Below are 16,272 nucleotides of genomic sequence, written 5' to 3'. Positions count from 1 at the left end.
ATGGGTACGTGATGAGCTAGAGAAGGTAAGGAACAGCCAAGTCCAACCTTCGAATGGAGAAGCTGTGAAGGAAAATGAATCTTCTCACCAACGTTTAACATCTGAGCCCATTGTACTCTCTCTATCTAATTTGCCACCTCAAACTGTGGCAACTTCTAATGTAAAGAGTACACTACTGGATCAGAGAAATTTCAATAGGTGCTGCAACACAGAAGATCAGCAATTGAGTGTTTCACCTTTGGAGAACTATTCTTCACGTAATGCAGACTTAGCCTCCATTACTATGGCAAACAAGGAGCCGGAGTTGTATAGAAATGGTTGTACGCAGAGAATTCGTGCATCTGAAGGAAATGCGTTTGCTAGCAAATTGCCTCCTTCAGATGTAGAAGTGGAGCAGCAATCACTCGTAAAGAATGAGGTTATTGTCAAAGCAAGTAATGGGGATGAAGGTAAATGTACTGAAACTTCTCCTAAGACTAAGAACGTGAGGAAAATGAACTTTTCAGGGGAAGAAGTAAGAAACCATGTCAAGGTTTGCTCATCAAGACAGAAAAGGGGGAGGTTTGCAAAAGCCAAAGCTAAGCGCAAGTCTTGTCCCATTGTCAGAAAACCTTATCAACCACCTTCTATAGTTTCTCGTCGTAAGATAAACTCAGTAAATGGCACTGTTAAATCTGATCAACATTTGTGCACCTCACCCCCTGTCAAGCCTAGCAATCAGGATATGAAGAAGAATCCCATTGAGCTGGAAGAAGAATTGCTGGAAACAAATGACTGCCTTACTGCTGAAATGATTGTTCCTGAAGGGAAAAGACCAAGAACAGAACGAATTACAACTTCTGGCTCTTCCTCGACCTCGTCCCCTTCGATTCAACACTCTGAAATTTGTCAAAAACCTTTTGTTCTCACTCCTTGCAAGAATTACTCATTTTTGCTCCATGGTAATGTTAAATCTGACGAAGACCAGTCAAAGATAACTGAAAATGATGTCAAGCTGAAGCCACTACCTAGCTTGGGTCCCGTTTTAACACCAATTAGAGTTGATTTGGATTCAATATGTGGCTCTACAAATGTTGAAGTTAGTGTAAAGGCACTCTGTGGATCCGTTGAGGAAACTGACGCAGACAAGGACATGGAGTTTGTAGATGAATTGGAAAAAGAAGAACTCGATTCTAACCAGAGTCCTATAGTTCCAAGTTATGAATCAAATGCTCAGATGATCAATGTACCAATTGTATTTTCTAATTTGAAAGATGCCAAAACATCCGAAGAAATTACTGTTAGTGTACCGCCGGTGCCCTCTGATATAAAAGTTGCCAAATCATCCTTGGAATCTAATGTGTTTCCGAGTCAATCAGACAATAGGCTTCTTAAATACACCTTTCAGAGGAAGCACAAGAAGGAAGCTGTGAGCAGCTCTGATAACAACGCTTCTGGCGAGAAGAACAAATTAAAAAGGAAAGCAGAGGAAAAGCTGGAAGATTAACCAGAGCCACATAAATCTAGCTTGATAAATGAGTCATCTAGGGACATTAGCTCAAGCTGCTCGTTAGGTTGGTTTCTCTTAAACATTCTCTGTATCTTCTTAAACATGCCCCACCTGGGATAAGATGTCATGACTCCTTTTGTTTTCCGTACTAGGATAACATGCTGCCTTTGTCATTCAGTGCAAATTCCGTGATTCCATATTCATGACGATTTCATATCTCAGTCAGTGGGAACTGAAAGCATGTAAATTTTAGTGGATGATCTTAGTTATGTGCAGGGAAATTGAAATCTGATGGGACTAATTTCTACTAATGTTTATGGCTGAGGACACTGCATATACATGTTTTGCCTAAATGATATTGGCCTGAAAGTGGTTGGTTTTTTTCTATGGTCCCAAAATAATAAATTCAAGACCAATACCTGATCATATATATATATATGAGTAATTAGGGCAGGATGGAAGAAAAGAAACAAAGTTATGGAGGAGTTTTCGAATGCTGATCAGATTCGAAATTGACTAGCATGGTATTGTCCTTAAGTGGTGGAATAACAACAAACTTGCTGAAGAGGACTCTCGCTCTATTAGGAATAGTTGCGTAGCTGGAAGTGCACTCTGATTTATGCCAATATTTTTACGTCTCTTTCAGGGTTCCAAATAAGCTTCTGCTTTCATGTTGAGTCAATATTAGACTATGCACTTGGTTTCTTTTTCTGGGAAATGTTGGTGGTAATGAAACTAACTGTTCCTCGAGCTCAGCTAGGAGAAGGATGTGGCTCTGAATTCAAATGTCTTGCGCGATTCTTTGGTGATTATTGAGAGAATACTTTTTTCAAGAAACCATAAAAAAGGGCTGCTTGCATCGCATGAGATGTGGGGGAGATTAGCAATCAGCTACTTGCAATTTTGATTTAGGAGGTGTTTGAGAATTAGATTGTAGTTGTTTTTTAAAGTATTTTTTATTTAGAAATGTATTAAAATAATTTTAAAAATAAATTTTTATATCAATATTAAATAATTTAAAAATACTAAAAAAATCGGCACATCAAAATAAAATAATTTAAAAATATTAAAAATATATTACTTTTAGAAAAATTAAATTATTTTAAAATTAATTTTAAAATATAAAAACAAAACGGCACCAATGTGTTCCAATTATCAAACCTAACAACCTTTCTCATCACTATATACAAAATGGTCTGGAAATTTCTTGCGTTGAATGCATTATTAGTCATTCATTTTTTATTCATCATGATATTTAATTATTTAAAAGTATAATAATAATTATTTTTTAAAAATTATTTTTAATATTAATCTAATAAAATTATCTGAAAATAAAAAAAAATAAAAATTTTAATTGTTCTTTTTTTTAAAAAAAAAAAAAAACACAAGCATAGATAGTTGCCTGGCTTCTTTCTGAGTGAATAACACGTGTAATGGAAGTTTGAGACTGAATATAGATAGATCAATAGAACAAAAATTGAAAGTGAAGGTCGACCATAAAACAAGAGAAGATTATTCTCAGCTCCATCAATTTGATATGCAGTCATTCCACAAACTTATTCAATTTCGTACAAAAACTGAAAAGTGAACTATATAGTCTTAGGATTTCGATCTTCGTTTGTAGATCACACAAGAGATTGGTACTACGTACCACCAGCAAAAACCCTTTCAGCGGAGATGAACATGAAGATTCATGGTTTTTTATGGTCAAAATGGAGCTTGCTAGCATTTAATCTCTCCTTTCTCTTCAATCGGGGATCCAGTAAATATGAAGTCAATATTATCTAGACATTAACTTTTAGAATTTAAGCAGTATTTTCATATTCGACAGAACATTTTAGTCTATTCGCTGTGTTTTGAGCAAAAAGACGGTATTTTCATATTCGACAGAACATTTTAGTGTTTTGAGCAAAAAGACAAGCGATATGAAGAACCATTCAAATCCTGAAGAAATATCAGAACAAGCTAAATAACAAGGGAAACTATGAATTCGGGTCGAGGTTTACAGATCATTGTGATGTCAAAATAGTGCGAAGCACTAAGTCTTTGGGCACAGCACCTTCAATGGCTGGTGCCCCTTGTAGTGAAGACATCCAGATCTCTTGCAGGTGTTGCTGTCATGTCCTCAAATCCAACTAAGTATGTGGTTAGTTAGCTTCATCAACCTCCCTAACCTTTCTTAAGCTCAAAGGTGTTTAATTTGACCACACCAAACTACACTCAAATCAACTTTTGGCCAACTAAAGAAACCATAATTAGGAGGAAAGAACGCCTTCTTAATATAATATTACCAACTTATTAAGAAATCTCCGAGCCAAATATCACAAGATGTGACAGGAAAAAATCGTGGCAGACAGATACTATATATGTTGGTTTCAAATGAAGGGGGTATAAATGAAAACTTGTAACATACTTAAGAAATGTTTATATGTTATAAGTGAGTGCCATATTTATTTTATAGAATATAAATTGGTAAATATATCTTATTTATTTTTAGATTTTCTTATACCTTTAGTTTTAATCGGTTCTAGATACAAAAAAAAATTGAGAAAGCAGCCCACCTATGAACTGGATGGTTTTGGTTGAAGTCCATTTACATAATCACTTGATTTTTATATATGTATATATTTAAATGATATATTTAATTTGTATGAGAATTAATTTTTTTAATTATGAATTTATTTTAAATTAAATTAAAGGTTATAAGAATATGTTGAATTATAAATTATAAATTGTTGATTTAATGTTTTTTGACAAGAAGTTGAGAGCTTTAAGAAATAATCTCTATCATATTTTTTAAATTAGGTCATAAATAATATTTGCAACTTGCTAAATTATATCATTTCTTTAATTAAATTTAGAAGTATATTATTTTTATTTTTATTTTTATTATGCTACTTTTAAGAAAGAGAAAAAAAAATCCTAAATAAAAATAAACAAAAAAATTGAGAAAGTAGGCCCATCTATGAACTTGAATGATTTTGGTTTAAGTCCATTTATATAATAAGTTAATTTTTATATGTATTTAAATGAGAATTAATTTTTTTAATTATGAATTTAGATTAAATTAAATTAAAGATTATAAGAATATGTAATGTTTTTTGGCAAGAAGTTGAGAGCCTTAAGAAACAATCTCTATCATATTTTTTAAATCAGGTCATAAATAATATTTGCAACTTGTCAAATTATATTATCCTTAAGAAATAATTTCTATCATATTTTTTTAATCAGGTCACAAATAATATTTGCAACATGCTAAATTATATTATTTTTTAAATTAAATTTAGAAGTATATTATTTTTTTTTCTTTTTATTATGCTTCTTTTAAGAAAGAGAAAAAAATTGAGAAAGCAGGCCCGTCTATGAACTAGGATGATTTTGGTTTAAGTTTATTTACATAATAAGTTGATTTATATATATATATTTAAATGATATATTTGATTGGTATGAGAATTAATTTTTTTAATTATGAATTTAGTTGAAATTAAATTAAAGGTTATAAAAATATGTTGAATTATAAATTATTGGTTTAGTTTTTTGGCAAGAAGTTAAGAGCCTTAAGAAATAATTTCTATCATATTTTTTGAATCAGGTCACAAATAATATTTACAACATGCTAAATTATATTGTTTTTTTAATTAAATTTAGAAGTATATTATTTTTATTTTTATTTTTATTATGCTACTTTTAAGAAAGAGATAAAAAAATCCTTAATAAAAGTAAATACTTTAGAAGACATAATATTCACATGTTTGAAGCAATTTAATTATTATTTTTATTTATTTCTAAAATTTATCATTTTAGAAGTATAATTTTAAAATATAATCAAGATAAAGTTTAGATCACATGCTAGGAGAGTTAATCAAAATCTTTTATTTTTTAAAGATTTAAAATAATATTATTTTGATTAATTTTTTAAATAAAATAATTAACAGATTGTTAATCAAGTTTTTAACAAATTAAATAACTTTTTTTTTTTTTATCAATTCTAATATTCGGTGAGAAGGCAAGCTATCCCCCAACGGGAAAAAAACAAAGAGAGCAAGGGGTTAGAAAACTACAAAAACAGGTAAAAATACAGGGTAAGCATAGATGGCCCCGGATTTGACTATACTAGCCCTTTTTCAATTGCCTGCCTAATTAGGAAATGGAAACTACAACTAGAAACCACCCTTTGTGGACCTGCTGACTGCAATATATATATATATATATATATATATATATATATTTGTTCTGGTAAAAATAAATAAATAAATTCTTAATTTAACCGCTAAACAGTTCCTCTGTTCAGTCAAAGAAGCTGTAATCATCAGTCACACACTTACCATTGAAAAACTCTCTTGAAAAAGTTCACTTCCAAGGAACAAAGCACACACCCGTCATCTAACATCATCGACAAATATGAGGAACGAAGTTGCAGGAGTAGGCGTACGATTATACTCTCACTCACATAATAATACTAATAATATAATACTAACATCAAATCAAAGTCAATACCTCCCTTTCCTTTAGACCATCTTCAACTTGTAAACACGCAAGCTTCAATCCAAGATAAATTTTAATATGTTTCCTCAATAAGTCAAGAAAAAAAAGAAAGACTCTTGGAAATTATTACAGCTTCTTTTTCTTCACTCCATGAAGGTTTCATCCAAGATTTGTGCTTTAAATATCATCATTGTTATTCTGGTTGCGTTGAGTGTCATTAATGTTCTTGGTGAAGATGACGTGAGGTGCCTGCAAGGTGTAAAGAACTCTCTTGATAACCCGGGAGGGCAGCTGACCACATGGAACTTTGCAAACTCATCAGTTGGATTCATCTGCAATTTTGTTGGGGTTTCATGTTGGAATGATCGAGAGAACAGGATAATTAACCTCCAATTACGTGACATGAAGCTTTCAGGACAAGTTCCTGAATCGTTACGGTATTGTCAAAGCCTGCAAAACTTGGATCTTTCATCAAATTATCTCTCTGGTACGATTCCTGCTCAAATATGTACCTGGGTGCCTTACTTGGTCACTCTTGATCTCTCAAATAATGATCTTTCTGGCCCTATACCGCCTGATCTTGCAAACTGTACTTATTTGAATAAGTTGATACTATCTAATAACCGTCTCTCTGGGTCTATTCCTTTTGAATTTTCTAGTTTGGGTAGGCTCAAGCAGTTTTCTGTGGAAAATAATGACCTTGCTGGTACAGTTCCTTCCTTCTTTACAAATCTTGATTCCACGAGTTTTGATGGGAATAAGGGACTGTGTGGGAAGCCTTTATCAAAGTGTGGTGGGTTAAGCAACAAGAATCTTGCCATTATAATTGCTGCCGGGGTTTTTGGCGCCGCCTCTTCTTTGTTGCTAGGATTTGGGGTGTTGTGGTGGTATCGTTTGAGGTGTTCTGTGAGGAAGAGAAAGGGAGGGTATGGCTTTGAAAGAGGTGATGATACTAGTTGGGCTCAGAGATTGAGGTCTCACAAGCTTGTTCAAGTTTCTTTGTTTCAAAAGCCTCTAGTTAAGGTTAAATTGGCTGATTTAATAGCTGCTACAAACAATTTTAGCCCAGACAATATCATCATTTCAACTAGGACGGGCACTACTTACAAGGCTGTTCTTCCTGATGGATCGGCTCTTGCACTCAAGCGTCTTACTACTTGTAAGCTCGGTGAGAAGCAGTTTCGTTTAGAGATGAATCGATTAGGCCAGATCAGGCATCCAAATCTGGCACCCCTTTTGGGGTATTGTGTTGTGGAGGAGGAGAAGCTTTTGGTTTATAAGCACATGTCTTATGGGACTTTGTATTCTTTGCTCCATGGGTCCGGTAATGCACTGGATTGGTCAACAAGATTCAGGATTGGTTTGGGTGCTGCTAGGGGTCTAGCATGGCTTCATCATGGGTGCCAGCCTCCATTCCTGTATCAGAACTTGTGTTCCGATGTGATTCTCGTTGATGAAGATTTTGATGCTCGGATTATGGACTTTGGATTGGCAAAGATGACTTGCTCAGACTCTAACGAGAGCAGTTATGTTAATGGTGATTTGGGAGAATTCGGTTATGTGGCACCAGAGTACTCAAGCACTATGGTTGCTTCCCTCAAAGGAGACGTGTATGGATTTGGGGTGGTGCTTTTGGAGCTGGTGACAGGGCAAAAACCTCTCGACATCAGCAATGCTGAAGAAGGATTCAAAGGGAGCTTGGTGGATTGGGTAAATCACCTCTCAAGTTCTGGTAGAAGCAAAGACGCAGTTGACAAGGCAATCTGTGGCAAGGGACACGATGAAGAAATTTACCAGTTCCTAAAAATTGCTTGTAATTGTGTCGTTGCTCGGCCCAAGGACAGATGGTCTATGTACAAGACCTACCAATCCTTAAAGACGATTGCCAGTGATCATCATGCTTTGTCCGAGCTAGATGATGAATTTCCATTGATTTTTGGCAAACAAGATTATGATTAAGAGTAGCTTTGGAGGAAATTAAGATGAGAGAGGCCCTGACAAAATGGTAAAACTTCTGTCAGAATGAATTTACACGTTGTCTGGTCAGTATTCCAGAGTCTCTGGATTTAAAATGTAAATGGTGTGATGTATCCTTCCTTTGATCTTCCTTTTTATTCGTTATCTATTGCTGTGTGATAAAAATAAAACTCTCTTTTAACTCCAGATTACTGAATCTGAAGAACTCTATTTTGTCTGCTTTTGTTTCTAAAAGGAACATCCCCAACACAGCATGCAATTTGCAATATGGTCTCTGTCTGTGGCCTTGGAATTTGATGTGAATGATGTGCCTTGTATTACGTTTGAGCATCAACGTTGATAAAGGGATCGCTTATCTTAGTAATTTTTTATCCCTTTAAATGCCTAACTAGTAACAATCAACTTGAGTTCTTCATACATTTTCCACTCTTTGCACCAGCAATTCTATGAACTTGTATACAACCTTAAATGCTTTCTGCTGCGCATGGTAGTACTGTTATTTTTCTAGCTACCCTCTCTACATCACGGAGATACTTGCTACGCGCTTGTGCTTGACACACAAGAATCTTTAGTCATTCTGCATTAAGCATTATTTACTCCAATGAAGATATTGCAGGTTTATGTGAATAGGTTAGAGTGACGATTAAAATAGATATTAGTATATTGCATCTATGTTATCTGATGTGAACATGAAGGGTAACAATCCTATAACTCACAATTAAGATTCAATACAACTCATGAAAATTAAAATATTACTTGCTATGTTGATTACCTTAATAAAAAACCATAATTATTAGATAAAAATCTCGACCAATTAATTATAGCCAACCAAGAACCAAAGATATAAGGTTCAAAACCCCGACTTATGATTATAACAAACTAAGGACAAAATGTATAAGGTTCAATGCAATAAAAAAGTAATTTTTGATAAGTTTTCGTGATTATAACAAATCAAGAATTAAAGATATAAAGATGAATACTATAAATAAATAATTAATGATAAATTTTGAAAGTTTAATGAAAAACAAAAAATAAAAGTAAATTCTCACGTGTAATTTTTTATTTTTTAAAAAGTAATTCATCCCTCTAAATAAAAGCTAAATAACTCTATTTATATTAGGTAAAATGTCCTAAATAAAATTGAAAGAATTACAAAAGAGTTCTAAATAAAAAAAAATCCAAGATTAACTAGGAAAATATTACAAATCCCAAACAGTAACTTTTAGGCTTTATCTCAAAGCTTTCTTAATCTGTGATCACTATGAAAGTCTAAATCTAAAGAAACAAAACCTTTTGAATCTTTTGAAAAAATAACAGCTTGATTTAACCATCAGATTAAAAGTTATGCTAATTAATATAAAACTTCATATTATAAAAATAAGCCTAATCCTTGTATAAATAAAAAAAAAGTTGAATCCTCAAGTCATGTGGAAAATAAGGCCTAGATATCTTCAATTAGTCTATTGAATACCTATTTAATCTCTTTAGATCTAGACCTTGTAATAAGGCCTAATTAACAAATATAATGGATCCTATGAAGTTGGTTGATAATTCTCATTATTCTCTTTTTCTTAAAAAACATTTGACCTTAAATCATCATCTTGCTTGGATATTGACATTTCTTTTGAAAAAACATATTCAAAAGCTGTAAAAAATGTTAATAATAAACCCTACATACTTTCTTGCATGTTTATACTTAAAGATATATCACTTCTCTTACGTTTCACTCTTAATCTAAATTCTCTCGACACACACACACACACTAAATCGACATATCACTTTTTTTTTTAACTAATGAAATCACAAGCTAAAAAACTAAGATATCAAGAAGACAAAAAAACTAGAAAATAGGGTAAATATGAAATCAAGAACCTAAAAACAAAAAAAAAGATTCAAGAAATGAACTAAACTAAATTTAAAGATAGATAAATAAAACCTAATTTTAAAGTCAAGTTATGATACCAACTAATACGAACTCAGGGGCAAAAATCCTAGAACTCATAATCAAGATTGAACATAACTTAATAAAATTAAAATCAAGTTGAAAAGAACCCGACCTATTAATTACCTAAATTAAAGAACCACAGTTATTAGATGAAAACCTTGACTTATTATTCATAACAAACATAGAATCAAAGGTATAAGGTATAAACTCTCACACACAAGTTTTTATTTTTGAATAATGAATTTATCCCTTTAAATATAAGTTAAATAGCCTTATTTATACTAGGTAAAATATCTAAAACAAGATTAAAAAAAAATTACAATAAAGTTCTAAATAAAATACAAAGAAATCCTAAATCAACTAGGAAAATATTACAAATCTTATACAGTAACTTCAAGGCTTTATCGCAAAGCCTTTCCGATCTCTTATAGTTATGAAAATTTAATTCTATATGAAACAAGGTTTTAGAATCTTTTGAAAAAATATCATCTCAATCAAATGGTTAGTTCAAAAGTTATTTTCATTAACATAAAACTATACATTAGAAAAACAAGCTTAATTTGCGTGTAAGTAGAGAAACAATTTAAATCCTCAAGTCATGTAGGAAATAAGACCCAAATATAATGAAATAGCCAATTGAATACCTTTGTAATCTTTTTAACTCTTGACCTTGTAATATGCCTAGTTGGGACATTTAATGGATCTTCTGATGCTATTTGATTAATCTCATCATTTCCGCTCCCCCCAAAAAACAATTCAACCTCAAATCATCATCTTGCTTCGATGTTGACTTGTTTTTGAAAGACATATTTAAAAGGTATAAAAGATGCTAGTTTTAAACCTTGCACTATCTTATATGTTTACATTAAAAGATATGTCACTTAACTTATGTTTCACTTTTAATCTAGCTTCTTTATATGTTATTATCACACTCTCTTGCCATTTACCACTTTTTTTATTGAACTAAATAAGAATTTGTCAAAAAAATTTAACTTAAAAAGTTCATCAAATGAATGTTAAAAGATAAGATAATCAAGAAAACAAATTCAAGAACAACTCAACAAAATCTAAAACCAACACTGATATAAAGCCGAAACCAACACAAGATAATTTAAATAAAAAGAAAATTTTATATGAGATTTTTTAAGGCTACTAATTTTAACAAAATCATTTTAATTAAATCAATTTTGTGATTTAAGGCTATTAATTTTAACAAAATTAATTTTAGTGGAACAAAGGATTACACAATATAAGTGTGTATGTTATACACAAAGATTGTAGCCTATATAACCAAGACTTTCTAATTTATTTATAGATAAAGATATGTAAATTACAAAGCATAACCATTATCCCTATTTTTCAAGACATAGTGGTGCACTTTCTCCCTTATGATCTCCATAAACTTAATGGCTTATTTTCCAGTAAGTAGTGGACAATTTCTCCCCTATAGCCTTAGTAGCTTGTAAAATGATTAGTATTTAAAAATATATTTTTTATCAAGGTTTTATGTCATCATTTTGCACTTGAAGTATCAATAACTCCTTAACTAAAGCATGTTTTATAATAATATATCTAATAGTATAAGATACCTTTAATTTATGGTAAATATTCATTTTAAATGGAGGCCTATCACATAAATGAAAGAATTAATTGATGAATTTAAGAACTGAAATTGAAAGGACAAAGAGATGACCAAACTTAGAAAAGAGATGCCGGTGCAATCCAAACCGGAACACTGTTAGATAATTAGGTCATATCTGGAGCTGTAGATCTCAGATTTAGGTCTAATTTATATGGATGGAACGGTAAGACATAAGCCTACAACTTTCATTTGGAGCCCAAGATCTAAAAAGGCCTTTTTTAAGTCCAAATTGTAGCAACAACAAAGAAGTCAGAATCTGTCTTCCAGCCCGAGCACTATTCAGTGTTTGGCCCATATCTGGAGTTCTAGAAGTTTCAGTGACCTGAATTTTTTATACAAGAAATATGAGACAATTTCCTACAACTTTCATGTTTTCAAGTGCCTCCAATTTTGACGTTATCAATGACATTTTGGGTAGACAAGAGAAGATAAGGATTGTCACCAAGTCAAGAGTTGGCCACCCACTCATCAATTAGTCATCAAATCAATAGTTCCCATTTTTGGCCTATAAAAGGAGGCATTTGCCATGCATTTAGGCATCTTGGTTTCCAGATCAAGATCATGCTTTTCCTTTCTCTCTTTGTATTTTTTGTAATGTTTATGCTTTGCTTTCATTAATATCAAGTTTATACCTTTCATTTCCTTTCATTTACTTAGTTAACTTTTATCTTATTTATGTTCTTATTTTGTTTTTTTCATTTCCTTTCCTTTACTTAGTTAACTTTTATGTTCTTATTTTGTTTATCTATTTTGCTTTCTTTCATTATGTCTAGCTAAGTTAGTTATGTCAAGGTGAAAAGGTTACACTAATGGTGTAAGAATAAGTATAATGTAAACTTAATATGGACTTTAATGTTTGATACTAACATGTTTTGTATTTGTTATCTTGTTCACTCTTTAATACTTTGCTTGTTAAATGACTAATCTTGATTTATGTTGTATAACACTTGGTACAACAAATGCTTAGTACTTTCATAGTTCATACTGTATGTTATAACCGACACCTGAGTTATAAAAGAAACTTAATTTATTGTTAACATAAGTTATAATCATGAATGCTTGACGAGATTTACAAGTATTAGCATTAATTGAATAAGATGACTAATGTAATCATGTTAACAATATATAATCTGATTGGAACCTCCTTTGTGTGTGGTTTTCAATTCAATAATAAGAGTTTATACTATATTTGTTTGACATACCATTAGTGGATCCTCTAACCTTAACATTTGTTATTATCATCGTTTAATCCTTACATTAATATTCTATCTCCAAGTTCTCATATTCTTCTTCTTCTTCTTCTTTCTTTATTATTATTATTAGTATTATTATTACCACTATTATTATTGTTGTTATTGTTGTTGTTGTTGTTGTTGTTGTTGTTGTTGTTGTTATTGTTATTGTTGTTGTTATTGCTATTGTTGTTGTTTATAACTGTTGTTTATAATTTGTACAATTAACCTCCCTCTAGTTCGACCCCGGTCTTGCCGGGTTATTTATTACTTCGACACTCCTGCACTTGGGAGAAGACATCAATCTTTTAGTCGTGTCAAGTTTTTGGTGCCGTTGCCGGGGAGGTAAGTTCTTGTACTAATTATAGTATTTATTTTATTTTCTCTTTTAACTTTTCTTGTATATAACTTTGTTTCTTTTTTTTTTGTTTTCTTTTTTCTTTTATTCTATTCCTACATGTGAATCAAAGCGTGGTCATGTACATTAAGTCGTAGACTTTCTAGGGTATCCTCATCATTTTCAGAAAATATGGTCAAAGAAGATAATCAATCACTTCATAATGAGAATAACCGTGCTAGAACACTTAGAGACCACATGAATTCCACAAGAACAAGTGCACCATCATGCATAGTTTTTTCTCCTGATGCATCTCATTTTAATTTTAAGCCAAGTATTATTCAACTTTTACCTTCTTTTCATGGTTTAGATTTAGAAAATCCATACTTGCATTTAAAGGAATTTGAAGAGGTTTGCAACACCTATAATGACTCAAATTGTAGCATAAACACCATCAGATTAAAGCTTTTTCCTTTTTCATTAAAAGATAAAGCTAAAACATGGCTACAAAATTTGAGACCAAGATCCATTCATGCTTGGAATGAAATGCAACGACAGTTTTTAAAGAAGTTTTTTTCATCTCACAGAACAAACTCTTTCAAAAGATAAATCATTACTTTCACTCAAAAACCAGGAGAAATATTTTACCAATGTTGGGATAGGTATCGAGACTTGCTTAATACTTGCCCTCATTATGGTTTTGAAACACGGAGATTGGTTTCATATATTTTATGAAGGGTTAACACCTAAAGATAGGCAAATGGTTGAATTGATGTGCAATGGAACTTTTGAAGATAAAGACCCTGATGAAGCAATAGAGTACTTAGACTTGTTAGCTGAAAATGCTCAAAATTAGGACACCGAGGGTACTTATGAGGCACCGAGTAAAACTCAACCTCATACATCTAGTGGAGGTATGTACAACCTTAGGGAAGATCATGACCTTCAAACCAAGTTTGCATCTCTAGCTAGAAAATTCGAGGCACTAGAATTGAAAAGGAGTGGTCAATTAAAATCTGTTGAAAACATTATGTGTCAAATATGTGAAACAAATGAACATTCAACCAGTAACTGTCCAACCTTGCCTTCTTTTAAGGAATGTCTCCATGAACAAGCCCATGCTTTAAACAGTTTTCAAAAGGCCAACCACAACCCATACTCCCAAACATACAACCCTGGTTGGAGAAATCACCCAAATTTTAGTTGGAAGAGTGATAATAACAATGTACAAACTTCACAACCACCGTTTTAAACACACCATAATTTTTAAAATTCTCATGGATATGTACCTCCTTATGCTCCACCTCCTAGAAGAAATCTTGAGGAAACATTGCATACATTCATTGAAAAGCAAGAGACAATGAATACTCAATTGCTCAAAACATGATAGATTTTAAAGATACTCTTGCAAAATTGACATGTGCTTTCAGTTTTCAAGAGAAAGGTAAGTTTCCATCTCAACCACAACAAAATCCGAAGGGGCAATACAATGCAAATGCAAGTAGTTCGAGAAGCCAACACATGGATAAAGTCAAATCAGTCACTACTCTTCGCAGTAGTAAGGTTATTGAAAAACCCACTCTTGAACCTTTTAAGAAAGATGATGAGTCAATCTCTGAGGGTAAGGAAGGGGTTGAATCTGAAAATTGCAAAGAAACAACTGACTCCCCGCCAGTACTTCCATTTCCTCAAGCCATGACCAAACAAAGGAAAGTCAATCACAACTCTGAAATTTTTGAAACTTTCAAACAGGTAAGAATCAATATACCTTTGCTGGATGATATTAAACAGGTTCCTTCCTATGCTAAAGTTTTGAAAGATCTATGCACGGTGAAGAGGAAACTGAATGTGAAAAAGAAAGCCTTTTTAGCCGAACAAGTAAGTGCCATTCTTCAGAACAATAATGCTTTGAAATATAAAGACTCTGGTTGTCCTATAATTTCTTGCTTTATTTAAGAATATAAAATTGAAAGAGCCTTATTTGATTTTGGAGCTAATGTGAATTTACTTCCATATTCAGTTTTTCAAAGTCTCAATCTAGGTAAGTTAAAACCAACTTCTATAACTCTTTTACTTGTTGATAGATCTGTAAAAGTGCCAAGAGGAATAATCAAAGATATGCTAGTACATGTCGATAAATTCATTTATCCTGTGGATTTTATTGTCTTGGACACACAACCTGTTGATGTATGTAATTCATTTCCTGTTATTTTAGGATGTCCATTTCTTGCAACTTTTAATACATTGATTAATTGTAGGAATGGATTGATGAAGCTATTATTTGGAAAATGACATTGGAGATGAATATTTTCAACATTTACAAGGAACCTGGAGATGATAATGATTTATAGGAAGTGGACTTTACTGAAAAATTAAGTCATGATCAATTTCAAACCACTTATAGTGAAATTAAGATTGATGAATCTGATGATTTGTAAATGGTTTATTTTCAGGAAGAATCAAAAGCAAGTAATTGAAGACCACAAATTGAGGAATTGCCATCACGATTAATTACGTCCATACCTTCATGTGTTCAACCACCCAAACCTGATTTGAAGTCGTTGCCATTTAATCTCAAATACTCATTTTTGGGAGAAAATGAAACTTTTCCGGTAATAATCTCTTCCAAACTTAATGCACATCAAGAAGGTAAGTTATTGCAAACTCTAAAAATGCATAAAAATGCATTAGGATAGACCATAGCTGACATAAAAGGAATTAGTCCTTTGATTTGTAGACATAGAATTTATTTGGAAGAAAATGCTAAACCCTCTAGGGAAATGTAACGAAGGCTCAATCCTAATATGAAAGAAGTAATGAAAAATAAAGTCATTAAGCTTCTAGATAATGAAATCATTTATCCTATTTCTGACAGTAAATGGATAAGTCCTACCCAAGTTGTACCCAAGAAGTCTAGAGTCACTGTGATAACAAACGAGAACAATGAGTTAATTCCCACTAGGACTGTTACTGGTTGGCGCATGTGCATTGACTATAGAAAACTTAATTCAATGACTAAAAAAAATCATTTTCCTTTATGTTTCATGGATCAAATCCTAGAAAGAGTTGCAGGTCATGAATTTTATTGTTTCCTAGATGGCTATTCAGGATACAACCAAATTGAAATTGCATTGGAAGATCAAGAGAAAACTACTTTCACATGTC

The 16,272-nt window shown here is 32.1% G+C and overlaps 2 protein-coding genes across 2 annotated transcripts; both read left to right on the top strand.

Moving 5' to 3' along the window:
* Positions 1-6: 6 nt before the first annotated feature.
* LOC105114248 (uncharacterized) lies at positions 7-1,842 on the top strand. The gene is made up of 2 exons (XM_011010741.1): positions 7-1,553; positions 1,642-1,842. The coding sequence occupies exon 1, from the start codon at positions 284-286 to the stop codon at positions 1,484-1,486; it is 1,203 nt and encodes a 400-aa protein (XP_011009043.1). The 5' UTR covers positions 7-283; the 3' UTR covers positions 1,487-1,553; positions 1,642-1,842.
* Positions 1,843-5,815: 3,973 nt separating this feature from the next.
* LOC105114247 (probable inactive receptor kinase At1g27190) lies at positions 5,816-8,180 on the top strand. The gene has a single exon (XM_011010739.1). The coding sequence runs from the start codon at positions 6,125-6,127 to the stop codon at positions 7,931-7,933; it is 1,809 nt and encodes a 602-aa protein (XP_011009041.1). The 5' UTR covers positions 5,816-6,124; the 3' UTR covers positions 7,934-8,180.
* The last annotated feature ends 8,092 nt before the right edge of the window (positions 8,181-16,272 follow it).

The sequence above is a fragment of the Populus euphratica genome, unplaced genomic scaffold, assembly GCF_000495115.2.
Source record: "Populus euphratica unplaced genomic scaffold, PopEup_1.0 scaffold505.1, whole genome shotgun sequence".
NCBI classification, from domain to species: domain Eukaryota; kingdom Viridiplantae; phylum Streptophyta; class Magnoliopsida; order Malpighiales; family Salicaceae; genus Populus; species Populus euphratica.
The sequence above is the reverse complement of the archived record's forward strand: the minus strand, read 5'-3'. Positions and strand labels throughout refer to the sequence as shown.